The sequence below is a fragment of the Coregonus clupeaformis genome, chromosome 9 (genome assembly GCF_020615455.1).
Source record: "Coregonus clupeaformis isolate EN_2021a chromosome 9, ASM2061545v1, whole genome shotgun sequence".
Lineage (NCBI taxonomy): Eukaryota > Metazoa > Chordata > Actinopteri > Salmoniformes > Salmonidae > Coregonus > Coregonus clupeaformis.
The window spans coordinates 43,280,236-43,302,992 of record NC_059200.1 but is presented as its reverse complement, the minus strand read 5'-3'; the positions used below and the strand labels follow the sequence as shown (position 1 = coordinate 43,302,992).

The following is a 22,757-nucleotide window of genomic DNA, read 5'->3' as shown; positions in this document are numbered from 1 at the left end:
CCCATATGGGATTTTAGAAACACGTAAAATAAGGGCTGTGTTTAGTGTAAGCTTACCCTGGTGTGATGTTTTGATAATCGTGTAAATCTCTCTAGGACAAGGTGACTTTTATCAATATATTTGCCTGTATTTGTCACGATCGTCATCTACAGAGGAGGACCAAGGCGCAGCGTTGAATGCGAACATTTTATTAAATGAATGAACACACAAACAAAACCAACAAAACGAAAACGTGACGTCCCTGGTTACAACACGGAACAACACGGAACAAGAAACCACAAACACAAAGTGAAAGACAGACAGTTAAATATGGCTCCCAATCAGAGACAACCAGCTGACACTCGTTGCCTCTGATTGGGAGTCACTCAGGCCAACATAGAAATACAAACATAGAATTACACACCCTGGCTCAACATAACAGTGTCCCCAGAGCCAGGGCGTGACAGTACCCCCCCTAAAGGCGCGGACTCTGACCGCGCCAACTAAATACCACAGGGGAGGGACCGGGTGGGCACTCCGCCTTGGCGGCGGTTCCGGCTCGGGCCTGATCCCCACTCCCTCTCCAACCCCCCAAAGTACCCCTGGTCCGGTCTGGCCCCGCTGGCCGGAGCTGGACTGCACACTGATGGAGCGGATTGCTCTAGCTCCGGCGTAACGCATCTGACCGGTGCCGGACCAGGCACCAGTGGAACAGGCACGGGCCGTGCCGATCGACGACGCACACCACTGGCTTGGTGTGGGGAACAGGCACGGGCCGTGCTGGACTGACGACGCACACCACTGGCTTGGTGTGGGGAGCAGGAGCGGGCCGGACAGGGCTGACGATACGCACCACAGACTTGGTGCGGGGAGCAGGAATGGGCCGGACTGGGCTGGCGACGCGCACCACAGACTTGGTGCGAGTGGCAGGAACAGGCCGGACCGTACTGGGAACACACACCACTGGCCCTACGTGGGGATCAGGAACAGGCCGGACCGGACTGGCAACACACGCCAGTACCTCTCGCCGTGCCTCTACATCTTCCACCCCCTCTTCGACCAGTGGCCCCCGTAACCTGGCGGCCTCCTCTGCCAATCCGCTGGGCCGCTCTGCCGCGGTCTCCTGCTGGCCCGTCGTCCACGCCGTTAGCCCCCCCCTAAAAATTTTCTGGGCGTCTCCCCTACCCGTGGACCAGGTCTCCATGTCCCTCGCCAGCCTTTCGCCCTTCTGCCACAATGTCAAGCCCTTCTCTTCCTCACTCGGCTTGACCCAGTCGAGGAGGCGAAGGAGCTCTGTTAGGGATCTCCCTGGCGATGGCTCCTGGACACGCTGCTTGGTCACATCTTGGTGGTTTCTTCTGTCACGATCGTCATCTACAGAGGAGGACCAAGGCGCAGCGTTGAATGCGAACATTTTATTAAATGAATGAACACACGAACAAAACCAACAAAACGAAAACGTGACGTCCCTGGTTACAACACGGAACAACACGGAACAAGAAACCACAAACACAAAGTGAAAGACAGACAGTTAAATATGGCTCCCAATCAGAGACAACCAGCTGACACTCATTGCCTCTGATTGGGAGTCACTCAGGCCAACATAGAAATACAAACATAGAATTACACACCCTGGCTCAACATAACAGTGTCCCCAGAGCCAGGGCGTGACAGTATTTACCCCCCCAAAAATGAAATGCTAATTAGCTGCTAATGTGGCTATCATAAAGAACTACAAATACCATGTTGATCTGGACTAGACTGCCGAATCGCGGCAAAGGTAAGAATCTCTGTATTAACTATCTAATGTTAGTTACATTTAGTAATTAATAAATTGGCTGCGTTTCTTTAAATTGACAATTCTGTGAACTGTCTTCTGCAAGTTTTAAATTGAGACAATACCTGTTAGCAAAGGTGTCAGCTAGAAATAACGTGCAGGAGCTTGCAGGGATTTGTAGTTTTGCATGATCTCTACTTTGATGCAAATTGCATTTTCGAATCTGAGAGTAAATAAAGCCGAATATATTGATAAAAGTCACCTTGTCCGAGAGAGATTTACATGGTTAGCAAAACATCACCCCAGGGTAAGCCTACACAAAACACAGCCCTTATTTTACGTGTTTCTAAAATCCCCTATGGGAAAATGAATGGTGGAAAAACTATTAGAACCATTTCCCTGTTTGACCGCTAGGTTTTTATGGGTGCATTCAACTAAGGTAGATAACCAACAACATGTCACAGTCATAGCAAGAAAAAGAAAACATCTGTAACCATTACTCAAATTGTAGTTGAAATGGTCTGTTGGTTTATTCTGTATGTTGGACTATTTTGAAAATCACTGCTGGCAGTTTTAAAGCTAACATGAGTGCATGTGCTAGATGGGAGCAATAAAAAATATTTTGTTGCAGCCTTCAGTTGGCTCCTCTTTCCTATTGTTCAACCTTCCCAAGTTCTCTCACGTCACCCCGCTCCTCCGCACACTCCACTGGCTTCCAGTTGAAGCTCGCATCTGCTACAAGACCATGGTGCTTGCCTACGGAGCTGTGAGGGGAACGGCACCTTCGTACCTTCAGGCTCTGATCAGTCCCTACACCCAAACAAGGGCATTGCGTTCATCCACCTCTGGCCTGCTGGCTCCCCTACCTCTGCGGAAGCATAGTTCCCGCTCATCCCAGTCAAAACTGTTCGCTGCTCTGGCACCCCAATGGTGGAACAAGCTCCCTCACGACGCCAGGACAGCGGAGTCACTCACCACCTTGGAGACATTTGAAACCCCACCTCTTTAAGGAATACCTGGGATAGGATAAAACTATCCTTCTACCCCCCCCCTTACCCCAACCCCCCAAAAAAAAAAAAGACATTGTAAAGTGGTTATCCCACTAGCTATAAGGTGAATGCACCAATTTGTAAGTCGCTCTGGATAAGAGCGTCTGCTAAATGACGTAAATGTAAATGTAAATGTAAAAGAGGTGTGAAAAAATCTGATTGTGATATAATGCATACTTAATTGAGAATGTATAGCAGTGGAAATTTGGCCATAAAATCAATGAACGAAAAATATGTATTTTCAATGTCTGTAAATGACATATTTTCAACGTCCGGAACATACATATTTCTGATGTCCGGAAAATAGGTATTTCTACCTTTCATTCAGCACGTAAAATGCACCTGATTTCAACGTCCGGAAAATACGTATTTTCAACGTCCGGAAAATATGTCCAGAAAAGATGTCTTCTAACCCTACATTCAGCACCTGAAATGCACGCGATGTCAACGTCTGGAATAGACATCTAAAAGATGTACAGTGCATTTGGAAAGTATTCAGACCACTTGACTTTTTCCACATTTTGTTAGGTTACAGCCTTATTCTAAAATGCTTTAATGTCACGACTTCCTCCGAAGCTGCCTCCTCTCCTTGTTCGGGCAGGCTTCGGCATTCGTCATCACCGGCCTGCTAGCCACTGCCGCTCCTCATCTCATCATTCCATTTGTTTTGTCTTGTTTATTACACACACCTGGTTCATATCCCCTCATCAGTACCTGTATAAGTGTTCCCTCTGCCCCCTTCTCTTTGTGTGTGATTGTTTATTGTGAGGACAGTGAAACTCGGTCCAGCTGGGAGACCGGATCCAGCCACCCACACCCCAGCACCCAGAGGGATCCATGTATCCCGACCACGGGATTTTGACGAGACAGCTGCTCTCTGCCAGGGATTCCTTCTACAACTGGAGTTATATTATTAGAACATCAGCCCGGCTCCATCGGAGCGGAAGAAGGTGTCCGCCCTCGTCTCCTGCCTCTCGGGGAAAGCCCTGGAGTGGGCCAATGCGGTCTGGAGTGAAGGAGGAGCCGCATTGGAGGACTACGGGGAGTTCGCTCACCTCTTTCGGGCCGTCTTTGATCACCCGCCCGAAGGTAGAGAGATGGGCGAGAGGCAGTGGATGAGGACCGCGCAGGACTTAGCCCTGGAGTTTCGGACTCTAGCAGCTGGGTCCGGGTGGAACGAGCGGGCCCTCATCGACCACTTCCGGTGCCATCTACAAGAGGACGTCCGAAGGGAGCTAGCCTGCCGGGACACCATGTTGTCCTTCAATCAACTGGTGGACATGGCCATCCGGTTGGACAACCTGCTGGCTGCTAGAGGACGTCCTGGAAGTGGCCTGCCCGTTCCACCCAGGGACGGCCTGTTCAATAGGGCGATATGGGCGACGCACTGCCAAACGGGAAAAGGAAGGGATTTTTTTTCTAATCAATTATATCACGGCAACAGTAGTTATCAGTGTTGTAATCTATACGTCTGATCTGCCACAGTGCCACACTGCCACTAAATGTCGAATCAGGCTAAAGTCGTGCTTCAAATGGCTCCACCCCCTTTTGGGGCGATTTCAGTCAGATTGAAAATCGCCCAGAACTTCTGTCATAGACTCCCATGTAAAATCTATTTTTTTCAAATTTCAGAGCCTTCAATACAATCTCAATGGGTGTCTGTGGGCTTGCACTTACGCGCTTTCGTCATACGTTACGTAACCATGAACGTAACTGAGAAAAGAGTGGATTGTTTGAAAGAAGTTCCTTTTTGTCGGCGAACAAATGAAGATAAATTGGCAACGAAACAATTAGGACCTCCCAGACCAAATTTAATAATTCAACAGGTTTCTACTAAAGGCGGAAAGTCCTACACCCGAGGATTTTCCAAAAATTGGTACGAACGAAAAAAGACATTGCCACTCACTCAACTGGATGACGAGGGATACAGGCTAGCTGTCCGCTGCCACAACGATGAGGTTAGTGTTGATAATCACAAGTTTACTGGATGTGGATATGGTGTAATAAAGGCAGTTTATTCAGAGGTAAATATATCTGGAATCGCGTTCACGGACCCGTTCGTCAAACTCTTAGGGAGCTATAAATTAAGCCCCATTACTTACCATATCAGATAAGAGAAATTGCTGCAGCTACATATATTTTACATCCTGGCCCTACATAGTTCACTATTTGCATCACTTACCAAAATATTACATGTGGTCATATATGCTTGGAAAGTGGAGATGCCATAGAACGTCAAAAAAGTAAACATTGCTGGAGACACATTGCCGTTTTGGAGAAGACATCGCGTTTGCTAGCGAAGAGATTTGTTGTGGCAAATGAACTTGGGCTGGGAATTGCCAGGAACCTCACGATAAGATATATGCATCAGCATTGCGAGTCTCATGATTCTATACGTATTGCGATTCGATACTGTGATTTTATTGCGCACCATATGTCTGTTGCAGAGGGATCAGAAAGCCATGAGAACGAGTTTTGATCAGTCATGGAAATAAAAGTGCTGAAAACAAATTGGCTCCCAATGTGAAAAGATTGAGAACAAGCTATGAAGGAACAATAATGGTGTTTTGGTGCAGGTACAGCCAACTAGCGCTAAAATATTGCGATATTGTCAATACAGTATATCGTAAAGTATCACTATGTAACTCGATTTCTTTCACCCCAATCCCTCAAATTAACGGTAAATAACTGAATTGTTTGCCCCACATTTAGCTAAGATGATTAGCTAGCCAGCTAAAATGTTTTAGTTAGTTAGCAGTCGCATCTACAATAGTTTACTGTCAATAACATGTCTCCAAAAATGACGTGGTGTCTCCAATTGTGTTGACATTTTACAATTGCAATGCGCATCCATGAGTATCCACTTTCTGTAGCTCAGCTGGTAGAGCATGGTGCTTGTAACGCCAAGGTAGTGGGTTCGATCCCGGGACCACCCATACACAAAAATGTATGCACGCATGACTGTAAGTCGCTTTGGATAAAAGCGTCTGCTAAATGGCATATTATTATTATTATTATTATTATTATTATTATCTGAAGAGAGCCCCGAAACATTGTGTGCAGACATTTTATGCAATAAATGAAGTAGGTTCAATCTAGTAGTTCTGATCTTCTGATTGGTCCTGATGAGTTGGGCGAGGTCCCCTGCAGGCTACTGTCACTGTTGCATTGGCTCTGAGTCGGGTTCTCTGTCTTCAAATGTTCAGCCTAAGAGAGGGATTTTGTGTGTGTGTGTGTGTGTGTGTGTTTAACAGTGATGATGTGTGTGTGTGTGTGTGTGTTTAACAGTGATGATGTGTGTGTGTGTGTGTTTGTGTGTGTGTGTGTCCTCAGAGCAAGAACTCGTGAGTTGGAAGAACTGAGAGGCCTATGGCGTGGGTGTTGTCCTTGGCCACCTGCTGACAAGGCTGACAAGATAGGACCCTTTTGTCCATTGTTATTGGATAGGAACAGAACTTATAACCAGCTCCTGACCTAAATAGATCTTAGCACAACATTTTACTCAACATATCATATTCCATATTCACTATAACAAATATATTTACTACGACATTAGCAAGAACCGCCACATCCTCAGCCGGCTAATCCAGTGTGTGAAGTTTTGCGGAGTGTTTGAGTTAGCTTTGCGAGGCAAAGATGAAACTGAGGGCTCCACCAACCCTGGTAAGCCAACACTTTTGAGATCAGTCAATAAATGCTTCTGGTATTGACTTATATGCTGCCCCTGTCTTCATGTTGTTGCTGGACATATCTTTTTTTAAATGTGTGTAGGTCACCTAAATCATCAGAAAAATTGCCCCTCCTGAGAATTTTTTCAGGAGCCGCCACTGGTTCCACCCCTCCCCAACCCGGATCATGAGCTGATGGAGCTGGGTGGAGCGGTGATCCAGGAGAGCGGAGGACGACAGCGCCAGTGTCACTCTAGTGGCACGAGAGGACATTCTCCTGCACGCTGTCTTCGGCGTTCTTTTGGGTCTAGAGGCGGCAGGCAGGGCAGTCTCGCATCACCCCAGGTATCGAACACCCACACTCGTTCAGAGCCCTCTGCTGCGCACTGTACCCTACCCATCCACTTTCCTGATTACACAGTAGTTCCCCAGTGTAAGGCACTGGTCGATTCAGGCGCAGCTGGGAATTTTATGGACATGTCATTTGCACATAGTCTAGACATTACATTGGTTCCCCTATCCATTCCACTCCCCATCAGAGCACTTGACAGTCGACCACAAGGGTCCGGGTTCGTTAGGGAAGTTACAGCACCAGTCACTATGGTTACGCACAAGACCCATAGAGAGCAAGTCACCTTTTTATTATTGAGTCTCCTGGTTTCCCGGTTGTGTTAGGTCTTCCCTGGTTAGCACTACACAACCCCACCTTTTCATGGCCGCAGAGAGTTCTCACGGGTTGTCGCGAGAGTGTCAGGGTAGGTGACTAGGTGTTTCCGTTGGTGCAACCACGGTGGAAAGTCCAGACACTACCTCCACCGTGCGCATTCCCCCCGAATACCTCGATTTGGCGTACACGTTTTCCAAAACGCAGGCGACCAAATTACCAACTCATCAGTTGGGGGATTGCGCGATAAAACTCTGGGTAGAGGCTGTGCCTCCCAGGAGTCATGTGTATCCCCTGTCGTAGGCTGAAATGGAGGCGATGGAGATATATGTCTCCGAGTCCCTGCGTCAGGGGTTCATACGTTCCTCCACTTCGCCCGCCTCCTCAAGTTAATTTTTTGTGAAGAAGAAAGACGGAGGTCTGCGCCCCTGCATTGATTACCGAGCACTGAACAAGGGGACAATACGTTATAGTTATCCTCTACCCCTCATTCCATCTGTGATCGAGTCAAAATTAGATCTCCGGAGTACGTACAACCTAGTGCTGATGAAGATTTTTCAGTAAACTATTGGATAAACAAAGTGAATCACAGAACATATAGTCAGAATTCTCTGTTGCTAGGCAATAACTTAATTGGTTCCTTTCACTGGGTTTGTGTGTGTGTGAAATGGGGATCTGACCTTGGGTCGAATTACTTGCTCTTACCTAATCCATGGCTGTCCTACCTTTTCAGAGACTGAAACCAGACTGTGTTCTAATGCCTCTCTCCTCAAACAAAGTCCTGAGAACGGAGCCAGAGTTGAGACTAATCATGAGTAATTACAGCATGACGGGAGGGGAGAGAGGAGTTGGGTTTGGGTATGTTTGAGAGATTGAGTGTGGACCTGTCATGTCCAACAATCAATCTTCAGGTCAAGCCAGGGTGAGCCGGGGTTGAACAGACATGAACATTATTCTTTTTGCATGACAAGGGCTTGATTGATTATACTACTATTGATTCTAAACTGAATAAAAGTCAAGTTTAGCAACTAAGGAAGTGGGCGGAGCGGTAGAGAGGGGGAAACTGAGGATGGTGGTGGGGGAACCAAAGAGGGAGGGGCTTTAAGCTAAGATGTATGTGAATATGACTATATAAACGGAGAGCGGAGAGGTAGACAATAGTTTTTCTGCAGACCAGCTCAGCTTTCGTTGCTCTATGTAATAAAGTATTTCTTGATTCTACAAAAACTCTGGAAGAACTTTGATTTTTAAGAAGTATAGTGCTAATTTTCCACATCAGTGCGTGTCCGAGAGGTGGACGAGTGGAAGACAGCATTCAGCACAACCACGGGGCATTACGAATACCTGGTAATGACGTAAGGTTTGATTAATGCTTCATCAGTCTTCCAGTCCTTTGTGAACGAGGTGTTTCGGGACATGCTTGGTCGCGGTGTAGTGGTCTACATCGATGACATTCTGGTGTATTCCGCTACACGTGCATGTGTCCCTGGTTCGCAAAGTGCTGGCAAAGTGCTGTCCCGACTGTTGGAACATGACCTTTATGTCAAGGCAGAAAAGTGTCTATTTTTCCAACAATCCGTTCCTCGGATACCGCATTACCACCTCAGGTGTGGAGATGGAGGGAGATCGCATTTCAGCCGTGCGTAATTGGCCGACTCCAACCACGGTTAAGGAGGTGCAGCGCTTTATTGGCTTTGCCAACTACTATCGGAGGTTTATCCGGGGCTTTGGCAAAGTTGCAGCTCCCATCACATCTCTGTTGAAGGGTGGGCTGTTCCGGCTCCGCTGGTCTGCTGAGGCTGACAGGGCCTTCAGTAACCTGAGGGTTCTGTTCACCTGCGCCCCGGTACTGGAACATCCCGATCCATCACTACAGTTTGTAGTGGAGGTGGATGCATCAGAGGTAGGGATAGGTGCTGTCCTATCTCAACGCTCGGGCACGCCACCCAAGCTCCACCCCTGTGCCTTCTTCTCCAAGAAGCTCAGCCCGGCAGAGCAGAACTACGACATTGGTGATCGGGAGCTGTTGGCTGTGGCGGTTTGTGGGGCCATTCAAAGTCCTGAGGAGAATAAACAAGGTTACCTATAGATTATTACTCCGGCCAGATTATCGTATCAACCCCTCGTTCCATGTGTCTCTCCTCAGGCCGGTGGTGGCTGGTCCGCTCCAGGAGTCTGAGGTGCGGGAGGTCCCTCCGCCCCCTCTGTACATCGAGGGGGCCCCGGCGTACCTCGTCCCTTCCATCCTGGATTCGAGGAGTCGGGTGTGGGGCCTTCAGTACCTCGTGGAGTGGGAGGGGTACGGTCCAGAGGAACGGTGCTGGGTCCCAGTGAGGGATATCCTCGATACCTCCCTGTTGCAGGATTTCCACCGTCGCCATACGGCTCGCCCTGCTCCGCGTCCTCCTGGCCGTCCCTGAGGCCGGTGTCGGAGAACTGCTGGAGCTGTGCGTCAAGGGGGGGGGGGTACTGTCACGACTTCCTCCGAAGCTGCCTCCTTCCCTTCTTCGGGCAGGCTTCGGCGTTTGTCGTCACCGGCCTCCTAGCCACTGCCGCTCCTCATCTCATCATTCCATTTGTTTTCTCTTGTTTATTACACACACCTGGTTCATATCCCCTCATCAGTACCTGTATAAGTGTTCCCTCTGCCCTCTTGTCTTTGTGTGTGATTGTTTATTGTGATGACAGTGAAGCTCGGTTGAGCTCCTTGTATTTTGTATCGCCGGGTTATTTTCCCCGTGTGCCTTGTTGGTTCCAGTGCACCTGTTTTGCGCACTGGACTGTTTTGACGCATTACAGCGTAACTCTGTATTCCAGTGTTACGGATACAGGTATCCTGTGTTTTTGTGTGTTTCTACTCCTTCTGCCCTAATCACAGGTGTCCTGTATGTTCCTGATTGGTGGTCGTTGAGGTGTCTGCTGATTGGACCAATCAGTGAACATTCCTGTGCATTGCACCACCTGTTACTCGTTTGTTCAATCACACATTCCATTATATAAAAACCAGTCTTGTGTTTGTTGAGAGAGAGAGAATATTTCCGTATGTGAGTATGGACACGGTGGTGTCCTGTTTTTGGTTACTCACTAAGTTGCTGTTTACTATGATTGGTAATTCTGTTAGACTACTGTTTTGTATGTGAGTAATGGATACTGTGATGTCCTTTGTTTAGAGTACTCACTAAGTTGCTGGTTACTCTGTTTGGTAACTATTGTGTGTTTCTGGGAAAAGGGGAGTTTGAGCTAGCTGCCCATGGGCATACATTTCCCGTAGAAAGAACTGTCTATAAACACTAGTTAGACCTGAGCGGACCACCCACTGTATTTTTGTATGGTAGCAGTAGCCTAGCGGTTCTTGAGGCAGGCAAGATCAGTTTAGGGGTGTTTTACACTATTGTTTCATTTCTTGGGTCCTGCTCAGCCCTTTTTCCCAAACCCTTACCGTGTGTTCAGAAATAAACCATTTGTGTTTGACGGTAGTTCATGGTTGTTGTGTCATATTCCTTCTCACTGCCATGCCACACTTATAATTTGCATGATTTATGTTACGGGTCTCATGTCCATCCACCCTAGACGTTTAGAGCCACGGGGTTCGTAACATCCAGAATAAATCCTGTTATTCTATGATTTACCCTTCTGAGCCTGACTCCTTCAAATCACCCATCACATGTAATTGTTTTTTTCCCCTATACAATCTACACACAATAACTCATAATGACAAAGTGAAAACAGGTTTTAAAAATAAAAAACAGAAATACCTTATTTACATAAGTATTCAGAACCTTTGCTATGAGACTCGAAATTGAGCTCAGGTGCATCCTGTTTCCATTGATCATCCTTGAGACGTATATACAACTTGATTGGAGTCCACCTGTGGTAAATTCAATTGATTGGACATGATTTGGAAAGGCACACACCTGTCTTTATAAGGTCCCACAGTTGACAGTGCATGTCAGAGCAAAAACCAAGCCATGAGGTCAAAGGAAATGTCCGTAGAGCTCCGAGACAGGATTTTGTCAAGGCACAGATCTGGGCAAGGGTACCAAAACATTTCTACAGCATTGAAGGTCCCCAAGAACACAGTGGCCTCCATCATTCTTAAATGGAAGAAGTTTGGAACCACCAAGACTCTTCCTAGAGCTGGCCGCCCGGCCTTGGTCAGGTAGGTGACCAAGAACCTGATGGTCACTCTGACAGCGCTCCAGAGTTCCTCTGTGGAGATGGGTGAACATTCCAGAAAGACAACCATCTTTGCAGCACTCCACCAATCAGGCCTTTATGGTAGAATGGCCAGACGGAAGCCACTCCTCAGTAAAAGGCACATGACAGCCCGCTTGGAGTTTGCCCAAAGGCAACTTTCTCTCAGACCATGAGAAACAAGATTCTCTAGTCTGATGAAACCAAGATTGAACTCTTTGGCCTGAATGCCAAGCTTCACGTCTGGATGAAACCTGGCACTATCCCTATGGTGAAGCATGGTGGTGGCAGCATCATTGTTTTTCAGCGGCAGGGACTGGGAGACTAGTCAGGATCAAGGGAAAGAAGAACGGAGCAAAGGGCAGAGAGATCCTTGATGAAAACCTGCTCCAGAGCGCTCAGGACCTCAAACTGGGGCGATGGTTCACCTTCCAACAGGACAACGACCCTAAGCACACAGCCAACACAATGCAGGAGTGGCTTCGGGACAAGTCTCTGAATGTCCTTGAGTGGCCCAGCCAGAGCCCGGACTTGAACCTGATTGAACATCTCTGGAGATGAAAATAGCTGTGCAGCGACGCTCCCCATCCAATTGACAGAGCTTGAGAGGATCTGCAAAGAAGAATGGGAGAAACTCCCCAAATACAGGTCTGCCAAGCTTGTAGCATCATACCCAAGAAGACTTGAGGCTGTAATCGCTGCCAAAGGTGCTTCAACAAAGTACTGAGTTAAGGGTCTGAATACTTATGTAAATGTGATATTTCCGTTTTCTATTTTTAATATATTTTCAAAAATGTCTAAAAACCTGTTTTTGCGTTGTTATTATGGGGTATTGTGTGTAGATTGATGAGGATAAAAACAATTTAATTCATTTTAGAATAAGGCTGTAACGTAACAAAATGTGGAAAAAGTCAAGGGGTCTGAATACTTTTTTTTCAACGTAATTTTGCTTACTGGGAAGGCATATCAGAAACATGGACAGAATATGGACAGAAGCATAAAATGTCTTGAGTAGGCCAGTCAAGGAGATTGACATGACATTAGTGTAAGTTATCTGATGATAGACACAGCATAGGCCTATAGAAGTTCAATATCATCAGATACATTTTTTGTCAATCTTATGTACTGTCCTTTTATCCATAATTTCTAACTATAAATTAATTTGAGAGTGATTATTCACCAACCCCATCCAACCCTCAGTTCACTACACAAAGTGTCAGGGTCAGCTTGTTGAAATTACAGATTGTGCCTTGCCTTGAAAGGGAAGATTTTTTGTTTGATTAGCCTGCCCTATGCAAATTATGTTTAAGATAATGGCGCTGGAGGAGATGGCTGCCTTTTTACAGGCTCCTAACCAATTGTGCTATTGTGTGTGTTTTTTCGCGTTATTTGTAATTTATTTTGTACATAATGTTTCTGCCACCGTCTCTTATGACTGAAAAGAGCTTCTGGATATCAGGACAGCGATTACTCACCTCGTACTTGAGGTAGATTTTTTATTTAATGAGTCGGACGGGAAGGATTTACTTAAGACACCAGACAATGCCCAAATCCCCATCATTCGCAGGAGAAAGAGACGGAGATATCAGGGACGTAGGTCGGGGTTCCTTGTAAGGATCAGACGGCAATGGGTAATCTGCCTCTACCATCAGTCCTATTAGCCAACGTACAATCATTGGATAACAAAATAGACGAGCTACGATCACGAATAAAAACTGTAATATCTTATGTTTCACAGAGTCGTGGCTGAACGACGACATGGATAACATACAGCTGGCGGGGTTTACGCTGCATCGGCAAGATAGAACAGCTGCCTCCGGTAAGACAAGGGGTGGCGGTCTGTGTATATTTGTAAACAACAGCTGGTACACAAAATCTAATATTTAGGAAGTCTCAAGGTTTTGCTCGCCTGAGGTAGAGTATCTCATGATAAAATGTAGACCACACTATTTACCAAGAGAGTTTTCATCTATATTTTTCTTAGCTGTCTATTTACCACCACAAACCGATGCTGGCACTAAGACTGCACTCAATGAGCTGTATAGGGCCATAAGCAAACAGCAAAACGCTCATCCAGAGGCGGCGCTCCTAGTGGCTGAGGACTTTCATGCAGGGAAACTTAAATCCATTTGACCTCATTTCTACCAGGATGTTAAATGTGCAACTAGAGGAAAAAAAACTCTAGAACACCTTTACTCCACACACAGAGACGCGTACAAAGCTCTCCCTCGCCCTCCATTTGGCAAATTGGACCATAATTCTATCCTCCTGATTCCTGCTTACAAGCAAAAACTAAAGCAGGAAGCACCAGTGACTCGGTCAATAAAGAAGTGGTCAGATGACGCAGATGCTAAGCTACAGGAATGTTTTGCTAGCACAGACTGGAATATGTTCCGGGATTCTTTCGATGGCATTGAGGAGTACACCACATCAGTCACTGGCTTCATCAATAAGTGCATCGATGACATCATCCCCAAAGTGACCGTACGTACATACCCCAACCAGAAGCCATGGATTACAGGCAACATCCGCACTGAGCTAAAGGGTAGAGCTGCCACTTTCAAGGAGAGGGACTCTAACCCGGACGCTTATAAGAAATCCCGCTATGCCCTCTGACAAACCATCAAACAGGCAAAACGTCAATACATGACTAAGATTGAATCGTACTACACTGGCTCCGACGCTCGTCGGATGTGGCAGGGCCTGCAAATTAATACGGACTACAAAGGGAAGCACAGCAGCGATCTGCACAGTGACACGAGCCTACCAGATGAGCTAAATTACTTCTACGCTCGCTTCGAGGCAAGCAACACTGAAGCATGCATGAGAGCATCAGCTGTTCTGGACGACTGTGTGATCACGCTCTCCGTAGCCGATGTGAGTAAGACCTTTAAACAGGTCAACATTTACAAGGCCGCAGGGCCAGACGGATTACCAGGACATGCGCTGACCAACTGGCAAGTGTCTTCACTGACATTTTCAACCTGTCCCTGACTGAGTTTGTAATACCAACATGTTTCAAGCAGACCATCATAGTCCCTGTGCCCAAGAACACTAAGGTAACCTGCCTAAATGACTACAGACCCGTAGCGCTCATGTCTGTAGCCATGAAGTGATTTGAAAGGCTGGTCATGGCTCACCTCAACACCATTATCCCAGAAACCCTAGTCCCACTCCAATTTGCATACTGCCCCAACAGATCTACAGATGATGCAATCTCTATTGCACTCCACACTGCTCTTTCCCACCTGGACAAAAGGAATACCTACGTGAGAATGCTATTCATTGACTACAGCTCAGCGTTCAACACCATAGTGCCCTCAAAGCTCATCACTAAGCTAAGGACCCTGGGACTAAATACCTCCCTCTGCAACTGGATCCCAGACTTCCTGACGGGCCGCCCCCAGGTGGTAAGGGTAGGTAACAACACATCTGCCACGCTGATCCTCAACACTCAGTCCCCTCCTGTACTCCCTGTTCACCCATGACTGCATGGCCAGGCACGACTCCAACACCATCATTAAGTTTGCTGATGACACAACAGTGGTAGGCCTGATCACCGACAACGATGAAACAGCTTATAGGGAGGAGGTCAGAGACCTGGCCGTGTGGTGCCAGGATAACAACCTCTCCCTCAACATGATCAAGACAAAGGAGATGATTGTGGACTACAGGAAAAGGAGGACCGAGCACGCCCCCATTCTCATCGACAGGGCTGTAGTGGAGCAGGTTGAGAGCTTCAAGTTCCTTGGTGTCCACATCACCAACAAACTATCATGGTCCAAACACACCAAGACAGTCGTGAAGAGGGCACGACTAAGCCTATTCCCCCTCAGGAGACTGAAAAGCTTTGGCATGGGTCCTCAGATCCTCAAAAAGTTATACAGCTGCACCATCGAGAGCATCCTGACTGGTTGCATCACTGCCTGGTATGGCAACTGCTCGGCCTCCGACCCCAAGGCACTACAGAGGGTAGTGTGTACGGCCCAGTACATCACTGGGGCCAAGCTTCCTGCCATCCAGGACCTCTATACCAGGCGGTGTCAGAGGAAGGCCCTAAAAATTGTCAAAGACTCCACCCACCCTAGGACCCCCCTCACCTCTTTTACGCTGTTGCTACTCTCTGTTTATTATCTATGCATAGTCACTTTAACTCTACCTACATGTACATATTACCTCAGTTACCGCGACCAACAACACCTGTTTTATTCGGCGCATGTGACAAATAGAATTTGATTTGATTTGTATTTGTGACGTGGCGAACCAGCGACACCTCGAGCTGACTTCCTGCTTTGAGGCTAGGAAGAGACTGCTAGATAGCCTTCCACATATTTTCAAAAGAAATACTCAGGTATGTCTGAAATTTATATATATTTTTATAGCAAATAATTTGCTCTTCATAAAGATTAATAACTGATCGAAATACTTGTTGCTATTTACACTTTTAAATGAAAGAAGTAGACGGTAGCTAACGTTTTAGCTAACGTTAGCATGGACGGAATCAACAAAAGAGGACTAAAGTTAGCTAGCTAGCCAGTTAATCAATCACTCCATTGTATTGTGTTATAACAGATTTGCGGACCTAGCGAACTGTAGATAATACTAACGTTATCTAGTTAATCGTATTCGATAGGGGGGAAAAGTATATTCAAAAACATTGTTTATGTCGAATGCAAACACATAACTAGTTAACTAACATTAGCCTTCTCATGACTCCAATCCTAATGGCTGTATGGCATTGGGTTCTCGAGAGCTAACACATAGCTAACTAGCCATGTTGTTAGCTTAGCATGCTGACTTTATTTAGCGGGCTGACTTGTTACTGACTTTAGATTTTACTGTCTAGTTAGCTAACTGTAGCCCGCCTCTTTTTGCTACAGAACCTATCGAAGTGGTTTATTATGAAACGTCACTTTGAAGTAAGGTCAGTAGTACCAAAAATACATTAATTGCCTTAAAGAAAGTATTTCTGGTAGTACTAGCTAGTTAGCCACTAACCAGTGCATGTTCAAAAGACTTCTGCTAACTAGGTGTATAATTTATGAGTCCAAGGCATTCATCAGCATTACCCTGTGTTCTAAAGCTTTCAGACTCTGGTCCAAGGTGCTCTGCAGATTATATTGAACTCAACATGTACTACTACTACTCCTGCTCCACAAAGATTCTAGATTTTTCCTAATTAAAGCATTAGAAGAGGACGGATTGGGACTAGGATTAGGATACGGATTCTATAAAAAATTGTGTGTGCAATTTAAAGCATTAGAAGAGGACGGCCTAGGATTTGGATTAGGACACGGATTCTAGATTTTTTGGTAATTTAAAGCATTAGAAGAGGATGGACTAGGATTGGGACTAGGATTAGGATACCGATAATCTCCACCATTGTTCTTGGAATCGATCAGTGAGTTTGAAGCCTGCAGGTGCCTTCGGTTTATTTTAGCAGGGCCTAACCAATACCAACAATGACTGATGGAAGGATCTACGTGGGAAATCTTCCAATGGACGTCCAGGAGAGGGACATAGAGGATCTCTTCTTCAAATATGGAAAAATCCGGGATATCGAACTAAAGAATAACAGGGGAACCATCCCTTTTGCTTTTGTTCGCTTCGATGATCCACGGTGAGTTCCAGGGATGATCTAGTGCGTGTACAAGTCCAATCACAATACCTGGCTGTTTGGCAAGCTGTTCTCCTCTGATTTAGTAACATCACCAGGGACTGACCTCAGGGAACGGATGGAGAAGGCGTTGCCAAGTGTATTTCCCTTAGGCAAGTAAGTAAGGAGTTCTGTGCTCTCTCCTCTTAGGGATGCGGAAGACGCGGTCTATGGAAGGAATGGATATGGATTCGGAGACTCCAAGCTACGTGTAGAATACCCTCGCTCCTCTGGCGCCAAATTTAGTGGCCCTATGGGAGGAGGAGAAGGAGGGGGTCCTAGGGGGAGGTTTGGGCCTCCAACTCGGAGATCTGAGTTCCGGGTGATAGTGACTGGTAGGTGGACGTTCTGAGTCGTAGGCAGTGTTGTTTTTGTCTCTCTCTCTCTCTTGGCGGACTGGAGGTCAAGGGGACTAAGTGGAGGTCAAGTCAGCTGCCCAAAACAAACACGAGCAAAACAATAAAAACTCAAACTGATCATGTTGACTGCATAAACCCAAACACCGGCCATAGTGACTGGTAGGTGTATGTTTTATCATTAATTTTTGTTTTACCCATTGCTTGGAGGTATTTCGCTATTAGGGCCGGGGCAATACCAGTATCGCGATACTCGTTAGTGTCGTGGCAAAGAAATAAAACACAAAGCGGATCTTTTCTTTAGGAAAACAGCCCTAATGTTGAAAACAAACATCATTGTGTTGTCATCCAGAGTCACATTTTATTTTCCTAGCTATAGCACACTATTTTACATACAGCAGGTTTTTTAAGAACTAAAGAGTTATCGGGATACTGGTATCGTCCCGGCCCTAATTGTATCTGTGTTGTATATCCTCTAATATAGCTAGAAGAGCTTATTTCTTAGGTTTCAACACAACTGGCAGTCAGATCATACTTTTCTTTCAAATCAAGGGAAAATATTAGTAGTGACTGACTATTTGCATACTTATAGTATCCCTCAAAGCTTTGCATGAAATGTAAATACAAATGTGAATTGGGTACATGCCACCTGAAACGGGTCTATAGAAACTGTACTTGAAAAGCCATATTTGATGGCATCAAAAATATCACTCTTCCACTCCAACAAGCAGAGACATTATGCAGACTGGGCAGCTTTTGGTAAAATGACAATGTGATGTATCCCCTCCCAGGTTTGCCCCAAACTGGGAGCTGGCAGGATCTGAAAGACCACATGCGTGAGGCAGGGGATGTGTGTTTCGCCGACGTGCAGAGGGATGGTGAAGGAGTGGTGGAGTTTGTCCGTCGGGAGGACATGGAATATGCCCTGCGCAGACTGGACAGGACTGAGTTCCGTTCCCATCAGGTGGGTACACATCTCCACAGTAAAACATGTCAAATATGAGTGCATTTGTGAGTCACAACAAGCTTATCCAAGTTCATGATGGAAAACGGGTCGTCTCAGTCATTTGCTCTGTGTCCCTCAGGGGGAGACGGCGAACATACGTGTCCACGGAGAACGTGGTGCCAGTTATGGTCGCTCGCGGTCCCGCTCCAGATCCCCCCGGGGGCGTGGCTACTCACCACCACCTTACCAAAGCAGAGGGTCCCCTCCACAGCGCTACCAGTCTCCCCCACGCCGCTCTGTGTCCCGCCATAGCCCCCCAGCGAGGCGACACTCAGTACCGTACCATAGCCCGCCCCCACGCCACTATCGGTAGACCAGCCAGCCATTCACAAGAGGGCACTGATGATTAGGGGCAGTTTAATTATTATTTTGATCCCATATCTCCTCCCTAAGACACACACAAATAATTGTCCCCCTTTTGCTTGCTATGTACATTCCTTTATCAGTCACCCCTGCCCTCCTGTTGGCATTAACATTGTTGATTTCTTCCTGTTGATTGACTTAAGCTTCAGCTCCCTGTGTAAGGTCACTGTAGTCAGCTCAGTTCTGATGTCTGGTGAGACCATTTGTTAACATGCCAATTAACTGGTCTTGCTGCTCAAGTACATATATGAACATGATCTGTTTGATGAACACTGCCCTGAGAATAGTGACACTCAACAAAAACTAAATGTGAACATCTGCCTGTATCATCTATTCCTTTTAAATGAATTGTAAGTGTGTGTGAACCTCTAAGAATGAATTAATACATTTGGAAATTGATTTTGATTGTAATCTCCTGGTAAACCTCTGTCAAAATCATGTTTTATTTTAAAGAAATATTGAACTTTTTAGCCAGTTCATTCCTGTTTTCCCTCCTGTTTTTGTAACCTGTGGTGGCTGTATGCAAGATAATTTTGTTTTTCAATTAAAAGCACTGAAACAAACCAAACACCTGCACTCAATGGTTTGTCACATTGCAGATTAGGTTTCCTGCTACACCTTTTGATGTCCATCCACAGAGCTGAAAATATTACTTGGTAGTAATGTAACATGATTCTTCTATTTATTGTTTTGTCAATGTACATGTCAATCACAGCATTACATTGCATCGCATCATGCACTGAGAATCAAATCATACACTGGGAAAAAAAACTGAAGTGCAATGGAGCTAAGAGCGAGACAGACAAAACATCTAATATTGCACAGTGTAAACCAAATGAATGTCCTTGTATGATGTTGATGAGCTTTCTCTTCAAGCCCAATGCTTCCACATTGATGCCCTCTTCAGTTGTCTTGTGAGGGACATTAAGCCAGGCACTCTTATAATAGACATCGACAATTCCAGAACTGAATTTGTATTTATTTTTTACTCCCTTTGCAAAGTATCATAGTCCTTTATAATGAATGAGTATCTGATGTGACCACCAATTTACATGCATCTTGTGACCATGGATATTTATTGGTCTGACCCAAATGTCTGGATTCTTAGCTTCCACTTGTAATCCATTCCCAACATAGAAATTACAATACCCATTGTCAAGTCATTTAGCATTTTGGATCCTTCATATGAATGCTCATTAGTCTCCACATTAGAAGGACAGCGGCCTCAAACAAAACCCAATCCAAGATAAAAGGGTGGAAACCCTGTACATGGTCCATGGCAATCCCAGTGAGTCACAGGGCAAAGTTGTTGGGGAGATCCTCCATCTCAGCTGTCTGGTTTCTCTTTATTGGGGCCCATGAATTCTACGCTATCAATGGGAATGTCCTTTTCTTTGATGGCCTTCTGCAAATACAAGCACAACATATGTAGCTGTCTCATTCGATTAGACATCTGACATTTAAAAACACTAAATAATAATTAATTCTGAGAAGACAGTAGGCCTATATCATTTATTGAGGATATATTTATTTCCAATACATTGATGTCTTTTAGTCAAATATGTTTTATAACAAGCTAGCTAAGTTTCCCCTTTTATCTGTGCTTCAGTCTTTTGAATAATATACTTATTCTGGGACCTAATATCATGACAACTGACACATTGGTGTTGCATCATGGCTGTTTTGGTTACCTAACAGTAAACGGTGCAGCATCAATGAGTGGTGATTATGAGGAAACATCAGGCGGATAGCTAGCTAACAACATATGTCCGTGTTTGATATCATGTATTTACCTGGACACAATGCTGATATTTCTTGAACATTTCGGTACAGGGATCACCGCTTCGATCTTCCTTCAAGAATTTCTCAGCAAACCAACGGTTAAAGCACTGGTCATATTCCTGTTTTAGGTCAGTGCAGCCCTCTCCAACACTATTCATCTTCAAGACAGAATAACCATAGAACATATGAGAATAACAAATACTGAAGGGATAAATGTTTTAAGCTTAAGTGTCTCTTCCGCACAGTTTTCTTGACTCTCCTTGAACCATGTGGTCTGATTGGCCAGACAGCATGGCGTATATTGATGACGTAGTTGAACAAGCTACACATCGTAAATCTACACAACAGACGGAACCGGCTAATTGTAGGGCTTGCGAAGCAAAAGCCCCAGCTTCAATCTTCGACATACTTCTTATTGTGGCGTTTGCGAAGCAAAAGCCCCAGCTTCAATCTTCGACATACTTCTTCTTATTATTATTCTTTAGCATGCTAGACCTCTTACACAGTTTCAGCTAGAAACGCCATTCAAACTTTAAAACGTGCTGAATGGTCAAGCTTGAGTTGCTTGTATACAGCTTTTTTAAATATATTTTATACTTTTAAAAATATTTAACATTTGTTCTCCTTTTTTGTCCTTCATCCCCTTGTATGGGCTTTCATCAAGATTCTAAAATACCCCGTTGTGACATCGTCAATTACAATTTCCATTCACTGTAAATGCAATAATGCAACTTTTGACACAAATGATCAGCTACTTTGACCACTTTGCAACAACTTAGACAAAAAGTTAGAGCGTTTAGATCTTCGTCTACTTCTCTGCTACTCAAATCTGGCGTTTCAACAAAAAATAATATTCTGATAAAAAGTTACAGCTTTTGCAAACTGCCATTTTGACCGCTCCCCCAACAAGTCAGACAAAAACATAGAGGTTATTAAATCTTCCCCTACTTCTCTGCTTTTCAAATCCGAAAACAGATTAGGAATAGTGTCTACCAATCTGTAGATAGAGCATTTTTAGATCCCATCAACTGCTCTCAATCTAGCTTCAGTAAATCGTGTCAGAAGCTAGCAGATTCATTATTTACCAACAACAGTTGCAAATTCCAATAAAACTACATCACGTTTTGAAGTTCACTTTCCTTGCTTTGTCTAACAACACTATCATGAATCTAGCAAATACGTTTTGTGGGTCAGAGTGCAGTATTTAGTTAATATTAAAGCACACATTTACTGTATGTTAGCATGTTTCTCACACTCTCTTTAGCCATAAGGGAGCAGTGTTGCCTTGGCTACTGTTGCCTAGCAACAATTGACTAGCAGGAATGAATGTCTTCATAGTTCCCATGATTTGTCAATCTGTTTCAAACCGAACAGCTAGCGTTATGATTTAAAATACTTTAAAATACTGATTTAAAATACTTTCCTGGTCTGGACGACCTGGAATGATAAAGAGAAGATGTCTAATGCTTACTAGCTTCAACCTCCTTTTCCAGGATCATGTGCCGTGCTCTAAATAACTTAACTGGCTAGTTTGCCTGTCTCTGAAGAGAAGGGTGGGCTGTACCCCTCTGATTGGATAGAGCGGATTAGGAATAGCTTCTACCAATAAAAAGTTACAGCTGTTAGTCAGAGTTTAGAGTTACAAAAAGGGGCTAGCTGAGATCTACTAACAGCTCTCTGTGTCATCATTGAGCAGCCCAAACTGAGCTGTTGCTATGGATACTCACAGACACAGAAGGCAAAAATGATGAGGAGGGCGCCCTTACAAAAATGTACAATGGTACTACTATGGTACTTTCATTCATACCATGGTACTACTATGGTACTTTCACTTATACCATGGTATAGTCTGAATCATGGAAATGTACCATGGTTTTAACCTTGAAGTATGATTGTACTGCCATGCACCTAAATAATACCATGGTATTGACTCATTTTTACCATGGTCTAGATGTGGATCATGGAAATACCATGGTTTCAACCTGCATTATACATTTTACCATGGTAGCTCAGTTGGTAGAGCATGGCGTTTGCAACGCCAGGGTTGTGGGTTCGATTCCCACGGGGGGCCTGTATGAAAATGTATGAATTCACTAACTGTAAGTCGCTCTGGATAAGAGTGTCTGCTAAAAGACTAAAATGTAAAATATAACGCACAATTATGATAATGGTACCAAAAATTATCATATGGTACCATCTTTATTAATTGTGCGTTACCATAGTAACTCTTGTCCTTCTAGACCTGTCTGCTGCCTTTGATACT

The 22,757-nt window shown here is 45.1% G+C and overlaps 2 protein-coding genes across 7 annotated transcripts; one reads left to right on the top strand and one right to left on the bottom strand.

Moving 5' to 3' along the window:
* The first annotated feature begins 15,576 nt into the window (after positions 1-15,576).
* Positions 15,577-19,280, top strand: LOC121573826 (serine/arginine-rich splicing factor 9-like). 6 transcript variants are annotated; one of them, XM_041886145.2, is made up of 6 exons: positions 15,577-15,682; positions 16,212-16,255; positions 16,775-16,951; positions 17,138-17,322; positions 18,135-18,307; positions 18,429-19,280. In XM_041886145.2, the coding sequence occupies exons 3-6, from the start codon at positions 16,794-16,796 to the stop codon at positions 18,660-18,662; spliced, it is 750 nt and encodes a 249-aa protein (XP_041742079.2). In that variant the 5' UTR covers positions 15,577-15,682; positions 16,212-16,255; positions 16,775-16,793; the 3' UTR covers positions 18,663-19,280. The 6 variants fall into 6 exon arrangements, with proteins under 6 accessions (XP_041742079.2, XP_041742077.2, XP_041742075.2 ...); XM_041886143.2 differs by having other exon boundaries at positions 16,772-16,951; XM_041886141.2 differs by having other exon boundaries at positions 16,415-16,951.
* A 92-nt stretch (positions 19,281-19,372) lies between these two features.
* On the bottom strand, positions 19,373-20,774 carry LOC121573827 (TP53-regulated inhibitor of apoptosis 1). The gene is made up of 2 exons (XM_041886147.2): positions 20,506-20,774; positions 19,373-20,117 (listed from the first exon to the last, which is right to left on the bottom strand). Exons 1-2 carry the CDS (start codon positions 20,677-20,679, stop codon positions 20,040-20,042), a joined length of 252 nt encoding a protein of 83 aa, XP_041742081.1. The 5' UTR covers positions 20,680-20,774; the 3' UTR covers positions 19,373-20,039.
* Between the last annotated feature and the right edge of the window lie 1,983 nt (positions 20,775-22,757).